The sequence below is a fragment of the Myotis daubentonii genome, chromosome 11 (assembly GCF_963259705.1).
Source record: "Myotis daubentonii chromosome 11, mMyoDau2.1, whole genome shotgun sequence".
Lineage (NCBI taxonomy): Eukaryota > Metazoa > Chordata > Mammalia > Chiroptera > Vespertilionidae > Myotis > Myotis daubentonii.
Window position 1 is genome coordinate 8,340,301 of NC_081850.1, and position 20,201 is coordinate 8,360,501.

At 43.3% G+C, this 20,201-nt stretch overlaps 1 protein-coding gene across 12 annotated transcripts in view; it reads right to left on the reverse strand.

Moving 5' to 3' along the window:
• The window catches only part of AOPEP (aminopeptidase O (putative)), a 329,578-nt gene that overhangs the window by 266,202 nt on the left and 43,175 nt on the right, over positions 1–20,201 (reverse strand). For all 12 annotated transcript variants that reach the window (XR_009447568.1, XR_009447569.1, XM_059656424.1 and 9 more), the window contains exon 3: positions 11,499–11,665. Coding sequence is in view for 10 of the 12 variants with exons in the window: in XM_059656424.1 (XP_059512407.1) it covers positions 11,499–11,665 (167 nt within the window). In the remaining 2 variants the exon portion in view is untranslated. The remainder of the gene's footprint in view (positions 1–11,498; positions 11,666–20,201) is intronic.

Here is a 20,201-nt window from a genome sequence, read left to right on the forward strand (position 1 = left end):
GTCCAACCTGGGTGAAGGCTTAAGTCACCGCAGTGACACCTGAATGCTTCCATTGCGCTGGGGAGGCTTTTACTGGCCCCTACCATTGGGACAAGTCTCATGGCCTCACGCTTTGAGCTGTCTGTTCATGGACTATTCCACAGAGCCGAATCTGGCATGAGGACGGCCCTCTGCCAAGGGAGCTAGCTGCTCAGGGGACACCTGATCCCATCTTCAAACCAGACTGCAGAAAAGGCAAAGGACCACGTGGAAATACTGCCCCAGAATGCAGAGCACAGATTCCAAAGAAAAGAGAAATAATTTCTGGATGGGCAATTGTTTGGGATAAGCCTACCTTGAAAAGAGAACTGATGAAGAGCATGTCTCTTTTGAGTATGCCTGCTGATGGAGTTCCAGCCCTGGAACTGACTACTTGGGCTCAGCTGCCTGCTCCACACTTACCAGTTTGGACACATCACTTAATCTCTCGATGCATCAGAGTCCTCATCTATTAACAAAGGAATGATCATAGTGTCTATCTCAGAGGATTATGTGATTTAGGTTAGATGATATACACAGAAATCACTAAGGCATAGTAACTGGCACATAGTAAGTGTTGAAGAAATCTTAACTGCTGTCGTCTTTATGGCTGCCTCCCCCTGTTGCTTGGGCTGACTTTCTGGAGGCAGAGACGAAAAAATGTTGAAGGTATGGCTGCCACATGTGCACTGAAGCCTGTGGCCTGATGAGGCCCACATATGGGGTTTAAGGTTGAATGGCATTAAAACGCAGTGCACACAAAGCGATCCATTTAAGGAGAATGACAGCCCAAAAGGGGGCATACTGCATGACTTCATATAGAATGGGCCATTTGGAGACTATTTAAATGGTGTTTACTTTAAATGAGCCAACCTTGATGAAATAGACAGTGAATACCTTCATTTTCCTTTTTTATTCAATCCACTTGCCCTAGGCTCCCTTGCTACCCCAGCTGCAAAACAAAGAGAACATGCTGTACTTGAATTAAGCTGAGTTTTTCCTCTGCAAAGGCCAGAAGCCCATCACACCACTGGATAATTTCAGGGCCCGGCCTGGAATCATTACCAAGATGAACAGGGAGTGGAAGGGTGGGGACAATAGGAACGGGCCTAGAGGAAGTGGCGCTCCCAACTGCGCAGGCCTGAGCAGCCACCCAGCGAGCCTCCCTTCGAAGCTTCCACAGAAAGTTCCCAAAGGCTCTATGCCACCTTCTCAAACTGGAACTTATTTAAGGGGTGAAATTCTTAGACTTCAATTGTCTCACTAGTAAGACAGAAATTTACTATCAGATATTGTTCTTATAATCACACTAGCAGCTGCTACAAGGTCCAAATAGACATTTTCATCTCTGAAACAGGATTGAAATTGTCCTTAAAGATAACTGTGTTTTTTTTTGTAGGAATGATAAGTGTTTGAAATGGGTCACTTTTCAAATCATAGGCAGTCTAAAATTTAGTTTTGAAAACACTTATCACTGAGAGTGTGAAAACAATTACAATAACTATTTTCGTCATTTACTACTCTAAAAAACTGTCTTACGAATAGTTTGAAGATCCTGTCTTCCAAGGGAGGAAGAGGAAACAGGGGGAAAAGAACGTGATGGAGTCGTCAGCTCATGGTTAGGGAAGAGGACTCTTTATGGAATACTGTGAAAACCTGTGCTAATCACTTGTGAAAGTCATTTTCATAATAAGAAAAAAAGTGTGAGAAAAACATCAAGATACTGTAGTCATCTTTACACATCGATCCCGCCCACTGATAGTAAATTCAATACAAAATGTATGTCCAGCCACTGTGCTCTGCTTAGGGGAGTCCTGGCCGCACCCCCTCAGCACAGCAGAGGCAGCCTTACAGCTCAGCTCCGGAGGCCAAGGCAGATGATTTCTCTTTGCAAAGACAGGCTCTCAGCGAATGTCTTGTATTGAAAGAGTTATTATTTTCACTGAAAATCAAAACAGGCACTTAATTCTTCCTATTAAAAGTGGATCAAAGAAGGTGAAGGGATTAGCCAAAGAACAAATATGCGTAACCCATAGACACAGACAACAGTGTGGTGATGGCCAGAGGGAAGGGGGGGCCAGGGCTCGGTGGAGGTGGGGGGAATGGGTACATCTGTATTAGTGTCAACCATTAAAAAGAAAAGTTAAAAAGAACACAAACTTTTCCACCGTAGGCTAGACAAATAGCATGAAGCACTCAGAAACTGATAAAACGCTTTTATTTAGGTATCATGTTTCTCTACTCAACAGTCCCTGCTGCTTTCCTACCTCAAAACTGTTTCTTTCTCTAGTCAATATTCTTAGTCTCAGAACTTCCTGCCCAAACTGTTCCATACATCAAGCTATTTCATTATTTTGGAACACCTTTGTATCACAAAGTAAAGATGCTTAGCAATAGGTACAGGAATATGCGTGGTTATAAGTACATGCAGACACACTCTATATAATGTATGTGTTATGTATATTTTGTGTATTGATGACAATACATTTAATAGATCTGTAAAAAGGAGGGAGTGAGAGCTCCCAGTTTCAGTTGCTCTTCCTTTCTTGGCTTCCTGCTCGAGCGCTTGGGTCTTTCAGCAAACCCCAGCTCTCTTCTTTCACTTCTACACAGATGCCAAGCCTACACATCCTGGTTTTATGAGCTAGTGTCACCCTCCTGAACACCCGTGGCGTGACTGCCTTTCGTTAGTTGGTTCTTCTTCGCTGTCGCTCAAGGGTGGGAGCTGGCAGCAGAACAAAGGAGAGAGAAAGAGCGTCCTGCGCTGTTGTGTGCCAGCGCTGCTTAACCAGGGCCATGTGCCAGGTCATGCCACCTCTTCTCAAGCACTGATGCCACCGGCAAGGCTTTGGGTTTCCTTCCTTCAACATGGTACCGCCTGAGGCACAGGAGACCCATGAGAGAATGACCTCCAAGGTGATTCTTGTGAACCAGGTGAAAGAGCGCCACCTACTGAACAGAGGACACAAGCACCTCCCTAGGTTTAGAGGTTTCCCCTGGTGGCTGGCTAATGGATACCTAAGGAATACATGGCACCAGGACTGGGATTGGTCTTGTAAGCCTCACCCTCCATTCTGACCTATGACACAGACAACCTAGTTCCCCTGAAACTTAAGCACAAAATGGATGGTCAAACTACACCAAACCATCCTGCTCCCGATGGTCACAGGTACACTTTAGTACCTGACCCACATGAGAAAATTCATGAATATCAAGCCTAAGACAAAAACCCACAGCAAGAATCGGTATGCACATGCCTGCCAGAGTCATCATTATCCAAAAGAAAGCATGATGACTTCCCCGTATGCTCAGGATGGTGAGTACAGCGCTAGGAAGGCAAGAAAGAAACGAATGACCTGACACAGACTTAGAAAGTGCTAGGCATCATCTGAGCCCTCGGGAGAGATGTAAGAGCAGAACACAGGCCTGGGTCACCAATAGCTTTCGGAAGAGATGAAGGCGTTCACTCTGTACTCCTAGCCCTTGGAACACATGTATGTGCACTAGCCCAGGATAGTTTTCTCTACTCTGCATTCTCTGTGGTGAAAACACTTAATCATAACCATTCCTAAATGCCTTTAATCTACCATTTCCTTACACATAATTCCTGGTTGCATGCGGTGGGAGCAGTCTAAATGGTATTGCTCATTTTGAGCCATCCAGAGGGAAGAAAAGTTGGTTTTCAATTGCACACAGGAGGGTCTGGACTCTGAAATCTTGGCTTTTCCCTGGAATTTCCCACAGAAAGTCAAGAGAGAAAATGTCAGAGAGCTGGTCTGTTGGGCAGGCCAGAGAGTAGCATTTTGCCCAGGATGAAGTAATGTCTACGGTCTTACTTTTGAATAGAAAAATGAAATCAGATCCTATGTGAGGGCACGTGTAGTTTTTAACACCTTTCACTTGTTCATGTGCTTTTTCTCATACATTTGGAAAGAGCTTAAATTACTCAGTCTTGTTCATTTACTTGGGGCTTCCCATGAAAATGCAAGTGGAGCATTTTATTTTTCTAGGACGTAGAAATACACTAAATTAGATTCTACAAAAATAAAACTAAACTAAACAAAATAAAATTAGCAAATACGGGAAAATAAGGATGCACCACACCCATTTTTTCCCTTTAAAATCTACTGAGCCTCGAGAAAAGGCATGAACTCTAATCAGAAGCGGAGCCCGAGAAAGGCCTCTGGAATCACAGCGGTTTAAAAGCTCTCCCGTGCGCATATTACTTCCGTCTGATTCCACAGAACAGTCATTCCACACATAAGCATTAAGCACCTGTGCAGACAAAGCACTGGGTCACTGTGCTTCATGGGATGGCTACATTTTGGCAGGGAATACGGGACAACAATTACACCCAGGCTACCATTTCTGTCTGCCCAATGACATTATGCTGAAAAGGTCAAATAACAGAGGAGTCAAACAAGTGGATCTAAGTCTATGGCCTTGACTTAGCCCTCCTGAGAAAAGGGTAGTGGCTTCTCGGCTAATACAATTCTTACGATGGGCATCAGGCTACAGTCTAAACCAGCGGCCTTCTCATTACAAACAGTCAGGAATGATCTCCCTCAGGCAGCAAGGACTCAGGACTCCCATCCTGTGTCCCCAGGCTGCTGTCATCTCTGTCCCTGTTATCTGCCTCATTGCATGATGCTGCTCTGGTGCTCTGCTCCTTTTGGGAAATCAGCTGACGCCTGGCAAAGGTGCTAATGGGGCTGGTGTGACACTGTGGGAACTGTGGGTGGAAGGCAGGGTTTGCCACTCACATTTCCAAGGGTAGCTCATCATTTCAAAGGACACTGCGCAACAGAGGAGGTCCTCTGAGACCAATGTACCAATCTAGAAAACGACTTAGGAAGTAGCATCATCTCGTATCCGCATACCATTTTTTTCTAAGAAGGGCAGAGATATCTAGAGACAAGATTCCTCCCCCAGAACAGCCATCCTGGGCTGCAAAGCGCTCCACTTGCTCTGGCCGCCCTCTCAGAAAGCCAGCTGGGGGGCTGCAGGAGGGGCTGGGCTATCAGCAGGGAGTGCGCTCACCTTGCCACGCCTCCCTCAGCTGGAGTTGGTCAGGTCTGCTCTGAGATACCACAGAAGGTGCAAGTGGTATGAACATTAGCAAATCCCAACTAGCATGTAGTTGTTGTTGTTGTTGTTAACTCTGTGCTGAATTGGTAATTCTGAAAAACAGTCACAGATATACTTCTGGAGGTATGAAAAGTTTCCACAAAAATGATAAAGGCAATCCTTGTTTTAATTTTGATGATACTGTTCAAACAGACAGACAGATATTGAAGGATCAGATGACTCTGTTCTGAAAAGGACCCAGTTAGTAAATATTTTAAGCTTTGAGGGCCATGCAGGCTTTGTTTCAACTGTTCGGCTCTGCCACTGCAGCACCAAAGTAGCCATGGACAAGGGCCGTGTTCCAATCAAACTGTGTGTCTAAAAACAGGGCACCGGTTGCATTTGGCCAGTCGATTGGATTATCCAGATATAACCGAGTACTGCCCACCAGCCTGAGAGTTCACACATGCTCTCGTGCTGTGACCGCGCGGAGGCAGGCGCCCCGTGTTAATGACTGAGAGCTGATGAGAGGAGAGCCTCACGATGATGCTTCTCCTGAGTGCAGGCTGTGCCCTCGCCTCGCTGTGCACACAAAAGCTTCCCCGCGCCGGAAGGAGCATGGTGGAGAACAGACCGCCTGGCTCACGCACGGGCATCTCCAAAGAACCTTCACGGGGCTGAGAGCAGCACACTCACACTGTCAGGGGCGATGACATTACAACAAAACATTAACCTTTACATTAAACGTAAGTTGTTCATTTGAATTTTGCTGACTTAACAACTTGGTCTGTGCTTAACTTATAATTTTATTTTGGCTTTATAGATATGTAAGAGTTATAAGCAAACAGAATTTATATCTAATCTTAACATTCATAGTCTTAAAATATAATTCTAATACAAATAATTTCAGCCGACCCTGGTAAACCATGAGAATTTTTTTCCCCTCTAAAAAGAAAAATAATGCTCAAGTTCGAGAAACACTGCCAAACACGAGCCTTTCTGTCTGAACTGCAGGGCCAAACCATGAATGAGACAGTATGCAGGCTTGGTTAGGTGGGGGGCAGGGAGAGCCACCCCGCGTCGTGGGGTGTGGTGACTGCAGGTCAACCTCTAGAGGCAGCCATGGGGGCTGGAGGTGGCCAGGTATCAGGACCGGCTTGCCACTGCAGTGTTTCAGGTGCTCAATCAACCTCAGCACGTCCGGGAACCACAGAGGGAGGGTGGAGAAAGAGCCTGTGTGAGTCCAGCAGAACTTCACTAGGCAATTCCAGCAAGACGCTGCAGCCTACATCAGTAACCTCTCACCTGCTGAACAGAGAGAGTTTCAGACAGGGCGCGTGGAAAGTGAAAGGAGCGCAGGGAAATTCATAGACTGTGTCCTGTGAGGAGAGCCATGAGCACTATGGGAAGAAATACTGCAAAATAAAGGTAAAAGAAAACATCATTCTAAAGACTCAGAAGAAGAACAAGCCTCAGAAATGAATTTACTGTAGAAACCAAAAGCAGTTTAGGAAACTGCCATTCCCATTATGATACAGGAAGATAATAACCTCTACGAAAATATATTTAAAAAGTATGGGACGACAACAGGCTGAAACAGTATAAGAGACTGACTTCATAAGATAACAGATCAAAAAGATAAGGATTGTAAGGAAACTTAAATAACAATTTAAATCTACAATGGAATTACTAAAGAACAAAATGTTTCTATGGAAAATCAGAGGTGTAGAGTGTAAACAACAAATGAAAGGGCAAGCTACACAGACTGGGAGAATATATTTGCAATACATATATCTGATAAAAGGCTTTACCTAGAATATACAAAGCATTCTTTCAATCTACTAATAAAATAACCAAAAATCTCACATTAAATAAATGGCAAACAACTTGAAGAGACGCTTTTCAAAGGAAGATATAAGAATGCACAATAAGTATGAAAAGTTGCTCACAATCATTAGTCCTCAGAGAAAGGCAAATTAAAACGACAACAAGCTAGCACTGGACACCCAGTTGGAAAGCTGACAATACCAGTGTTTGCAAGGATGCCAGGTAATGGTGAGGAAGGGGGAGGGAGAGGTTCTGATATATTGCTGGTAGAATACAAAATGATACAATCACTTTGGAAATGATTTGGCAGATACTTACAAAGTTAAACATGCATTTATATGATTCAGCAATTCCACTCTTAGGTATTTACCCAAGAGAAATGAAAACCTATATCCTCAGAAAGACTTGTACACAGTGTTCACAGAATTATTTATCACGATGGCTAAAAACAATTCAAATCTCCATAAACAGGTGAGAGGATAAACAAACTGTGCTTTATTCATATAATGGACTACTATTCACCAATTTTAAAATAATAAACTATTAACACTCACAAAAATATGGGTGACTTTTCCAAACATTATGCTGAGCAAAAGGAGCCAGGCACAAAAGAGTACACATGGAATGACTCTATTTACGTGAATCTTTGGCAGAGGCAAAATTAATCTACAAACACGGAAATCGGGTCAGTGGTTGACAGGAGTGGGGTTTGGAGGAATGAATTAAGGAGAGATGGCAAGGGCATAAGGCGAGTCCTCGGGTAAAGGAAATGTTCTACATCTTCATAGGAGTGCTGATTAAATAAATTGGTGTATTTTTCAAACAAGACAAATTGTGTACATTTTATTACATGCAAATTATCTATCTATATAAAACCCTAATATGCAAATCAACCGAACAGCGGAACGACCGGTCGCTATGACGCGCACTGACCACCAGGGAGCAGACGCTCAATGCAGGAGCTTCCCCCAGACCGCAGGCCCCGACCGGCAGCAGCGTTAGGGGGCAGGGCTGGCTAGCAGGTGGTGCCAGGCCAGCCAAGGCAGGTGCAAGCGGGCCTCCTTCCCCCGCCTCCTCTGATCGCCCCACTGGTCACCCCACAAATCTGCCCTAATCACCAGCCAGGCCTAGGGACCCTACCTATGCATAAATTTTGTGCACTGGGCCTCTAGTACTTCAATAAAGTTGATTAAAACCAAAGATACCCACAGCTAGCTTCTTTCTAGAAAGCTGTAAATTACATAAATAAAAATAATTCACCAAAACCAGTTTGGCTCAGTGGATAGAGCGTCCGCCTGCGGACTGAAGGGTCCCAGGTTCGATTCCAGTCAGGGGCATGTGCCTGGGTTGTGGGCACATCCCCAGTGGGAGATGTGCAGGAGGCAGCTGATCGATGTTTCTCTCTCATCGATGTTTCTGACTCTCTATCTCTCTCCCTTCCTCTCTGTAAAAAATCAATAAAATATATATTTAAAAAATAATAATTCTATGAGCCTCTAGGCAAGAAAATCAGACTTTCAAGGAATTTTTAAAAAATTGATATCAGCCCTGACTGGTTCGGCTCAGTGGATAGAGTGTTGGCCTGCGGACTCAAGGGTCCCGGGTTCGATTCCAGTCAGGGACATGTACCTTGGTTGCGGGCACATGCCCAGTGGGAGGTGTGCAGGAGGCAGCTGATCGATGTTTCTCTCTCATCGATGTTTCTAACTCTCTATCCCTCTCCCTTCCTCTCTGTAAAAAATCAATAAAATATATTTTTTAAAAAATTGATATCAGATTTCTCCTCAGAAATGCTAAGTCAGGCATGATAATAAAAATGTTTATAGTTGTTTAAGAGAGAAAAGTAGTCCTAAGAATTTTATACCTAGCCAAGGATTGTTCGTAAGTGATAGAACTAAAAGCCAATCTAAATATGGGATGGCTCATAAAATATACCACACATCCACCCTTCTAGAAAACAAATATTGAAACAATTTTCCAAGTGCCTGAGAAATGATTCAAATTTAAAAGCTTAAGGATAAAGACAGTATAAATACTTACTACAAATATGATTTGAAACTAGATGAAGATATAAAAAAAAGTAATTGTAATTCCTAGAAGAGAAGATATAATACAAAAACAAAATATAGAGATAAGCCTGTCCAGTGTGGCTCAGTGGTTGAGCATCAACCTATGAACCAGGAGGTCATGGTTCAATTCCTGGTCAGGGCACATGCCCGGGTTGAGGATTAGATCCCCAGTAGGAGGCAGCCGATCAATGATTCTCTCATCATTGATGTTTCTATCTCTCTCTCACTCTCCCTTTCTCTCTCTGAAATCAAGTAAAACATATTTAACAAAATATAGATAGATAATATGAATCCTAAAGCTCAACTGTATTCACTAAAACTGGGGAATGTGGATGAGGGAAGATGATAGAAGTAAATGCCATTTAGTTCCTTATCTGACAGAGTGAAGTCAAGAGCTATTGGTTCACTTACCTGTAAAAGATTAATTTATGAAATATTCTATAGTCATAAAAAATAATGAGAAAGCTCTTAATACTCAGATATGAAATTATCTGTAAAACCAATTTATTCTAAAGGGTTGAGGTACAATTCAAACATATGTGCAGCATGCTCTGATCTGTGCAACAAGCGGAAAAAACATCTTAAACAAAGGAAACTGGTGACTTTGGTTAACTTGGGGGAAGGGTATCTGGGTAGCTGGGAATTAGGAGTAAAAAGGAAATTTTATTGCAATTTTTTGTCCTTTGTTCATTTGTAAATGAACCATATAAATGTTACCTATCTTTTTTAATGTATTATTTGTCTTATTTTTACTTTGAAAATCAAGTAAATTCTCATTGAAGACTCTAGTATATGTTAAATCTAGTTTATGATAAAGGAGACATCACAAGTTAGAAAAGATTCAATAAATTATTTTACGGCAACTTATTTCCTATTTGAAAAAAAAAAAATTGTAGTCCTCATTTCACAATCCTGACTAGAATAAACTATAAACAGATAAAGACTTAATGAAAATTTTAAATTAAATAAAAATATTAAAACAAAACAGATGAATCTCAGATCAAATAAAGAAAGACCTTCAAAGAATAATTAGACAGATTTCACTAAATAAAAATTAAAATTGCCAATAGCTCAGAAACATATTATAAAATTAAAAGGCATAGTAAAACTGGGAAAAGTACTTTTCATAAATATGATAAGATAAATAGTTTTATATTTTAAAGAGCCAATCAAATTAAAAGGCAAAACAAACTTTTGAAAACCTTACTGAAGCCTCATTGTAAAAACGGGTAAAGGAAATCAAAAGTCAGGAAATGAAGATAGTTAAGAAAAATATAAGGACACGTAAAACCTCATTGATAATCGAAGTAATCTATGTTAAAGACAGACCTTTTCTTGCCTAGCAAATGGGTGAAATTCATGGAAAATGGGGACCCTATAATTACTGATGGGTATGAAAATGTACTATTGGTACAAATGCAAATGGGCACAGCCTTTCTGGGAAACAACTTGAAATATGTACCAACAGCCTTATCCATGCTGAAAACTTTTGACTCAATAATTCTAATTTTATACTAAATGTCTCCTCAGGAATTTAATGCAACTTTATTTATAACAGGAAAAAACCTGGAAACAATAAAAATGTCTAAAAATACAAAAATGTTAAAATATGATATATTCATACCATAAAATATTATGCAGACATTAAAATTATAGTTTAAAAAATACTTAATGACCTGGGAAATGTTCAAAATACACCATAAGTGAAAAAAAGCTGTTATGTGCCATGACGGCAATTTTGAAATGACAATATGTACCATCTGTGTAGATTTTAAATACTGGAGGGAAATGCAACAAAATGTTAGCAATCACTTTCTCTAAAATTCTTTAATTTTATTACTTTTAATTTCCTGTAAAATTTAAAGTTTCTAAAGGTATGTGAGAGACACCTTATTTCAAATGAAGAAATGTTTCAATTATAAAAATTTCACCTGGCATCAAAATGCTTAGGTTCTCAGCGGAGTTAATTATTGCAATAAGCAAATAATCCCCAGACAGAACCTTGATCTGCATTAGCACTTGCCTTCCATCTTTTATACTTTGGGTTCAGAACTCTGAGGGACAGAGCTGGACTCGAACAGCTCTGGTGGGCCCGCCAACAGCAGCACTATCACTCAGCGTAATGAACTCCCAGTGCAATGAACCCCCTCTGCAGGCTCCAGGACCCAACCACAGACAACTCAACTGTAAGTAACGGTGTTTCCATGACACACTTGCCTGCCCAGAAAGTCTTCAACCAAGACCACCCACTTATGGCCCACAAACCACCAGGGCAGAGCAACCGCTGAAATACTCTAGGAACTGATAAGTCTGGCATGAAGAGCCCCCACACGCCTGCCCAGGCTCCCCAGGGCCTCCCCCTCCCTGCTGTTTTCTCTGGCAGGATGTTTTCTAGCATGTTCATTCCAACCCAACTAATAAAGGAGCTCTTTAAAGTTGCAAAAAACAGTGCGTATTGGGTTCCTGGGTCCAGCGTGTGTGCAATACACAAAGAAGCACAGAACACATGTACAGTACCTTCCCGAAGATGTGTTGGCTTGGCAGAATTTTCCCCACTCATTAAAACAACAAAAGATGCAGCTGCTCGGACTGTGGCCTGCCATGTTGACATGGCAACGGGGGGCTCCTGGCATGGGAAAAGGGCCCTGTTGTTTATGGGAGATCCCATAGTGTAAACACACGGCCTGCAAAAGAAAGACCAAGAGACAAAGGGGGAGAATCTCTAAAATAAGTTGTCACTTTTCTCCTCTCCATGGTAGAGAAGGTTAAGTTGAGCTTTCAAAGAAAACACATTTGAGGCTTTGTAGCTGACTAGTTTCAAAGCATGTTGAACTAAAACTGCCAAGGGATGGCTAAGTGGTAATTTCTCCCAAATGAATTACTTAAATATGTAAAAAAAAAAAAAAAAGTTGTTTTTTAAGGGAGAAACATTTTTTGGTTAAAGTTTTAAACACTAGTCTTCCAAGTTAAAATATGTATTACCCTTGCCCTTCCCCTTAGGCTAGCTAACCTTATGCCTTTAAAAGAAAAAAGCTTTAGAGACATTCTTACAAAACTTGGAAAATATTCTGGAACAGAAAATATGTTTGGAGATCACTGAGATATTAATGTTTGGAAAAACAAGCTGGTGGTCTCGAGTCCAGTGCTGGTGGGCAGATATCCCAATCCTGGAAACCACCATCTCAAATGCAGCCCTTGTGGGAATCCTTGTGTGGAGGCCAAGAACAGAGGGAAACAGGACTATAGGTCCCCACTACCAGGAAGGCCAAGTGTGGCCATTACCAACGCAAATTTGGGAAACCGATGGCATGACATTAGGGCTCATTCTGCTGCAACTAAAATATACACACCCATGGGCACCAAGAACAATCTCTTCCATGACTGAGTCACTGCTGACAGAGATGGAAAAGACTGATGAGATCAAGGGAAAGGATTATTTTGACACCACTGTTTAGAAAGCACAAAACTTACCATCGGGAAAGTGTCTCAGAAAAATGTATCCACTTTTTTGCTTCACTATGATGCACATGTAGTGTGTCCCTAAAATGTGCCAAGAGCACACTGAATGATGGTCCCACTCTATCAGTCAGGGTGCAGCCAAGAAAAGAGAAAACAGCCTAGGTCTTGACAAACAGAGATCATTTCATACAGGGGATTGGTTACTCTAATGCTAGAAGAGCAGAGGAGCCAAACGGGGACAGTGAGGCAACCCAGAGAGTAAGCAGAGCAGTAAGTAGCTGTGACTCCTTGGGTTGGCGAAGCTGATGTTTCTAGATGTTGCCGGGTCATCTGGCAGAAGTCAGAGTCACAGTGGGGACCGTCCAATGGGTGCTGGGACCAGAGGAGGCTTGGTCACTGTTGGAGATGCCAAAGGAAACAGGGAGGGGAGAAGAAATGTTTCTCACCAACTCCTGCTCTCAAATTTTTCTACTAGGGCCACCCCCAACCCTCCCGAATTGGTCAGACCTACCAGGAAATAGAAGACGAGGGAGCCTAGGTAGTGAGGTGCCTGGTCATTCAGAAAAGATCACAATAAGGGCAGAAAATGGACGGTAGGGCAGACAGGCAGGTACGGTCTCCCTTCCTGTAAGTGTCCGTGATAACTCACAAGCTTGACAAGGAGCAGGGAAAGATGAGAATTCAGAAGACTTTAGTCCTTCCTGGGTTTCCACCTAATTCAGTGCCTATGGGTAAGTCTCTTACCTCTCTGAGTCACGTGTAAAATGGGGATGGGACACAGGTTGGTGACTTCTATTGTCGGTTCTGGTCCACAAATCTATGATTCTGTATTCCAAGTTTATCGATTGAAGAACAAAATTTCATGGAAGACCCAGAATCTCCCATCAGTTTCAACAAGCTGTCCCACCTCAGGCTGTTTAAGGAGGAAGCCTGCCAGAGCTATCTCATTCCAGGCAGGGCTGCTGGTGGTGGGTATGTGATGAGAGATATGCTATAGCAGCTCAAATAACTCAGCTAGGTTGGGTCAAGCATGCCTATTTCTAATAATTCTACCTATTAAGTGTTTTGTTTTCCCCCCAAAAGCCTATCTTGGAGAAGGTCCCAAAAAGGAAAAGTGAGTGTTATCAGTGGAAACAAGGTGTATTCCCAGTAGCCAAATGGTAGGCATAACTCTTGCTTCCTCAGCAATGGCAGACCTTGATTTCAGAGTCCAGAGTGCTAACCATTACACGATGGGGACCTTGATTTCCATTGATCAAGCCATAGATCAAGGCTTGCTTTCTCACTGAAGCAGAATGGATCCCACAGTTTTTCTCAGTTCGAGAGCTATCAGAAGCCACTTCCAATCTAAGTAGACTTGTGGAGTTAAGCTAATTAATGATGCTCACAGGGAAATGGTAGGCCCTTGCTTACCGCTCTCCTAAGGCTTTCTCTGCCTCATGCAAAGGGGAAGTTGTCCTTCTTATGGTCTTAAGTCCTAGGGTGCTCAGGCTAAGTCTAAAAGTATCTACACTCTCTTGCTGTTGTGCTCAGCACCTTATTTCCCTAGGATGACTCTGATGTTACAGGTCTCCCCTTCTCTGTACAGGGAACAAATCCAACCCAAAATATTAGCTTGCCAAGAGGTTTATTCTCCTTTCCCTATAAGGTTGGGTTGGAGGCCATGCTAGCATATTAATATGCATTTCACCTGTGACCTTAGGGATGCGATCCCCAAGACTTCCCCATCAGCTTCCACACCTCTTCCCAGAATAAGCAATCAGCTTTAGATGAGGTCATATCTGAGAAACACCGCAGAGGAAGAATCAGGACTTAGTGATTTGCTGAAGGAGAGGGAAAAGGAGAGAAAGGCCTCTCTGAGGGAGCCAGCTTCCAAGTTGGTCCCCAATGGCCCCTACCTCCTTATACTCACACCCCTGTGTAGTCCCTTCGCACGCTGTACGAGGGTTAGTCTGTATCACTTCTGAGATTAGATTATTTGAAAATCTGTGCCTTCCATTTTAGGGGTCCTTTTCCCTCTGTCTTTCTTTCTCTTCATCACTGACTCTGGGGGAAATCCAGGTGCCCTGGCAGGACACACTGGGAGCCTATGGAGGGCCCATGTGGTGGAAACGGAGACCTTCGGCCCACAGTCAGCAAGGATGTGCAGGCTGACAACAGCCAGGCCTGTGTGTTTGGAAGAGGACCATCCAGCTCTAGTCAAGCCTTGAGATGCTCGCTCCCCAGCAGGATGCAACCTTGTAAGAGATACTGGGCCACAACCACCCAGCTAGGCTGCCCCTGGGTTCCTCATAACTGTGAAATAGTAAATATTTATTCTTTAAAACTGTTAAGTCTAGAAATAGATAACAGAATTTACTCAGGTTTCTGGCTCAAGTGATAAAATGAGAGTGATGCAGTTATTCAACAAGAAAGGAAACTCAGGACCACAAGCAAGGTCACAAGAAGGGCCAGGGAGAAGAGTTCCTACCTGTGTATTCTATATAAATAAAAGGCTAAGCGACCATCTGACCATCGGACCGGTAGCTATGACATGCACTAACCACTAGGGGGCAGGTGCTCAATGCAGGAGCTGCCAAGCTGCAGTGACTTGGCAGTGGCATTTCTCAGGATCCCAAATCAGAGAGGAGGGAGCCCAATTCTGGGGTGCGTCATCCGAGAACTGCCCTCTCGCAATCCAGGACCCCTTGGGTGATGTTGGAGAGCCAGTTTCGGCCCAAACCCCGCAGGCCAGGCCAAGGGACCCCACCTGTCGGAGGGACCCTGCTCACTCCACAGACACCCTTCGAGCTGTGGCACCGCACCTGGGGCGGCCGGCCCGGGAGGGACCGTGGGAGGTTGGCTCCAAGATGTGTCCGGCCCATCTCGCCCAGTCCCGTCTCGCCAGCCACCTTCTAATTAATTTCCTTTCAATGTGCACGAATCCATGCACCGGGGCACTAGTTTGCATGTAAAAGGCTTTACACACCATATGGCCGAGGACATTGTATGAAGGCAGAGAGAGCGACTTCCTAACCTCAAACAGCATAGTGTCCAACAGTGGGACTGAGTGTCTGAAATCAGGCTGATCTCAGAAAGTTTAAAAATGATAATTTTATATCTTAGTGTTTTTGTTACAGGCAGATTTGAGTCTGAGTGTCACACTTCAATAGGTGGGTGGGGATGGGGGACAGATCCTTCCATTGGCTGATTTTTTAAAAAGCACGTTATCACCATCCTTTTCTCTATTATTAGAGAAATTCCTATACTCTAATTCTCTATTTCCTAATTCCCTAATTCTCTATTATTTCCCCTTTAAAACTGTCTTCTACTAGGTATTTTGCTCTAGAGTTTTGTCCTGATTCCCCTGTCATCTCCTGAAGGCTCTTTCTGCCACATTGTGCCTGGGCACCTGACTCTCCCTCTAAGGGACTTGGCCAGACCCCCAGGAAGCTCTCAACTCCAACCTCCCCACTGTCCTTACCATTCTCTCTTCTTACCCTCCTCTTTTCATGGCAGGGCATCCTTTCTGCTAAAGACTCTATGTTTTCTTTCTAGCTTCCCATTTGGTCTCCAGACCTATAACTCTTAAATTGTGGATCAAGTCAGGTATATAAAAGCCACATCCATAAATATAAGACTCAAACACTTTCTTATTGGAATATGATCATAAATCAGGAAATAATCACAAGAGAGACCCTAGGCATAATTTCTTGAAAATGTAGATTCTCCTTGTGCTCCCAGCCTACTCCTTTCCTGGCCTTTCCTCTTTCTGAGTTGCACCTTCACTCCTCACTTCCCAACATGCCCAAACCAAGTGCCAGTGACTTTATAACCAACTAGAGGCCCGTTGCACAAAGAGATTCATGCAATAGGCCTTCCTTCCCCTGGGTGCATCGGTTTTCCTCTGGCACCCGGGACCCAGGCCTTCACTCCGGCTGCCGTGGAGAAGCCAAGCCTGGAGGCTTCTCTGCTCTGGCCGCAGCAGAGAAGGCAAGCCTCTTCAGTCTTCAATCATCTTCAGTCTTCAGTCATCTTCAGTCTTCAGTCTTCGCTCGGGCCAGAGCCTTCAGTCTTCGCTCCGCGCCTGCATATGCAAACTAACTGCCATCTTTGTTGGGTTAATTTGCATACTCATCCTGATTGGCTGGTGGGTGTAGCAGAGTGACACCAATTTGCATGTTTCTCTTTTATTAGTGTAGATGGCCTTTTGAGCTTTTCTAACTTGATATCTTTATGCACATAGTGCAAATATCTAACAATTTAGTTAAGTCACTAAGAGAAACAAGTCGTGAAATGGAATCAATGGAGCTAGAAACCATGAAGCCCATCGGCCGACGCTGGATTGACAAGTGAGCTGGACCAACGGGAATTGTTCATCAGGGTGACAGCACAAAGAGCACCCAAAAAGTACAGAGGAAGCAACCAGTCACTCCAATGAGGGGAGGAAAGACGGGACTTTGGGGAACAACATCAATGTTAATGATTTTTCTATCACTTTAATCATCTTTCTTAGTGATCCCCTAGTCAACACACTAAGAGAAAAAAGAAAAAGCCTGAGAGGTGTAGATCAGAAGCCCCTTAAGTCTGACAGTCTGAAAGAGGAGCCAAGTACAGTCACAGAGGTTCAGAGGTACAGAAGCTGGAAGGAGACCAGAAACTCAAAACCAATCAGAGGACACCATGTGCCATCTGGTGAACAGGGACAATACGCACATCCAGATCTCACATATTACAGATGATTGGACAGTTGTTTGTAACTGCACTCAAATGAACAACATCCAAAAGTTAATGTCTCATAAACAGCTTACAAAAATATTGAGAATCAGACTCAGCCCTAGCCAGTTTGGCTCAGTGGATAGAACATCGGCCTGTGGACTGAAAGGTCCCGAGTTCAATTCTGGTCAAGGGCACGTACCATTGTTGCAGGCTCCTCCCTGGCCTGGGTGTGCGCAGGAGGCAACCAATGGATGTGTCTCTCTCTTACAGCAATGTTTCTACTTTCCTTCTCTCCCACTCTCTCTAAAAATCAATGGAAAGATATCCTCGGGTGAGAATTTAAAAAAAAAAAACAAAAAAAAATCAGATTCATTTTTAAATAAAAATTCAAAGTGTGTTTCTGAGCCAATGAATACTAAGTGATTTAAATGTGTCTGACTCAGGACTTACCTTTTAAACATGACATCAAATTCACTCATTTTTATGCTAGAAACATTAAAACTGAGGGTTAAAACTCCTCTCTGCATGGTGACTTAAGGGTAAAGATGGCTCCCCTCATGCACGCATTAAATGAAAACTGCATGGAGAGCTGGGTCCTACCCGCCATGCCTCAAGAGGGGAAGAACATCTATGTGCATTTATAAACATGCTCCACAGTTATCTGGATGTGTGATCACTGAAATAAATGCAGCTGTGTTTATTCAATGTGCACAGCCTTGCACCTCAGCCATGTTGCTAAAACCTGCCAGTTGGAAATTCTCTGATGCTCATAACTTCATTATTTCCAGACTGGATAATTCCTTCCAGCACGCAAAGGAAAACTCCTACATCACGGCTCATGGGAGACTCCTGGGGGATCCCAGTTAACTGCACAGGAGCTGTGGGAGTGGGAAGAGGACACCGAAAATAAAAAAGAAAACAGGATAATACAGGGGTTGGGAGGCAGGCCCATGACTTGCTGCCTTTAAAGAAGGAAAGTGATGAAGAACCTGTTGGAATAACAATTGCCTCAGCCTGTTACATGTTTGTGTGTTTGCAGAGGTCAAATAAGAATGAGACATACTATGTTGCTTTGATCTGAATGTGTTCCCCCCAGTTCTTATGTTGGAATCCTAATGCCCAATGTGATGGTGTTAGGAGGTGGGGCCTTTGGAAGATGCGTAGGACCTGCGGCAGAGTGCACATTAGTGAGATTAGTGCTTGTATAAAGGTGGCTGACAGAACTCCCAGCCTCTCCCACCCTGTGAGGACACAGCCAGAAGTCAGCAGTCCACAAACCAGAAGTGGGCCTTCACAGAACCCAACCATGCTGGCACCCAGCTCTCAGACTTCCAGCCTGCAGGACTGTGAAAATAAATCTGTTTATAAGCCACCCAGTCTGTGGTATTTTGTCATAGTAGCCTAAGCAGGCTGAGACCTATGCCATTGATGAAAAAACAAACAAACAAACAAAAAAAAAACAACTTGTAGGGGATTGATTCAAACCATGTATTTTCTTTCTCTTCAGTTGCCTACTGTATGCATTTGTCCTTTTGCAGTTGTGGTAAAAAAAGGGGACTATTTTTAGTTTTAAAAATGTTTCAAGTTCCATTACTGTCCATAAAATCACCCATTTTCAGAGACTTAGTTATCACTATTCAGTGACTGGGGAACAGGCTGCTCAGGTGAAGCGGGTAGGAGGTGAGGAGTTCCCAGTTGCCTGGCTGTGAAATGATGAGGTGTTTTCCCACAGTGAGGCACTGATCTGATCACTGGAGGCCAGGGGGCCGCAGATGTGACAGCTCAGAGGGTCACAATCTTTTTTTTTTATAATATATTTTATTGATTTTTTACAGAGAGGAAGGGAGAGGGATAGAGAGTTAAAAACATCGATGAGAGAGAAGCATCAACCAGCTGCCTCCTGCACACTCCCTACTGGGGATGTGCCTGCAACCAAGGTACCTGCCCTTGACCGGAATCGAACCTGGGACCCTTCAGTCCCCAGGCCGACGCTCTATCCAGTGAGCCAAACCGGCTAGGGTGAGGGTCACATTCTTACATAGGCTTCCCAGGGTTACAATATCCTCAGGTCTCCATCAATTCCGCTCCATCTGTTCTCCTTCCTGCATCTGACCTTTTATACGACTCCCTGATCTCATTAAACCCGTTAAAGTCTCCATTGCAGGTGAGCAACCCTATTACCTTCTCGTGCCACAAAAGCCAAGAGCCAGACTACCCAAACAGGAAGAGTAAAGTGTGACTCTCTCTCCTGCGTGCGCACACACACATGCACGCACACACACATGCGCGCACAGATCTTTATATCATTCTACTTCATGGCACAATTACCAAAACCAGGATTCATCAATCATACGGAACGTATGGCAGGTCAAAGAAGAATGCTGCTTTGACTCAGATTTTCTGTACCGTCAAACTGGACTGGACTGAATAAAAGTAGCTTTGAGTCAGAAATTGACCGCTTTTCACCAGAGTTGTTTTGGATGCAAAATAGGCAAGCGGCAAATAAAAGCAAAGACAGCATTTCTCATCTGGAAGTCCCTTGTAAATATAGAATTATACATCTGGAAATTATTTGGAGATCCTCAGATGGAACCTTCTCGTCATATACATGAGAATTAAGTTTTTCAGAGAAGTAAAATGACTCATTGAAGTCACACAGCTAGTTGGCGGCATGGCTCTGAGGAGTACTCAGGTCTTGTGGCTCTCACCTTCTAGTTCCTTTTAACATATTATACTTTTGGTTATAGTTTGTTGTGTTTTGTTATTTTCTGTTGATGTTGGTTATTCTTTTTGTTGTTGCTGCTGTTTGGTTGGTCATTTCGGTGACTTTTTTAAGACAGTCTATTGTCTTTTCTCCCATGACTCGATGGGATTCTGAGAAACACAGGTGGTTCTATGTGCAGCCAGGGGAGAAACAGGCTAAAGTAGAACCCTTCCAAACCTTGCTAGGTTTGGAATTTTTGATTCCTCTTTCGCAGTTATACAATGATATTATATAATTAATATGTGTTTCCAGTTCAGTTCTCATGAATTTCGTATAGGTTTCTGGAAGCAAATAAGAAA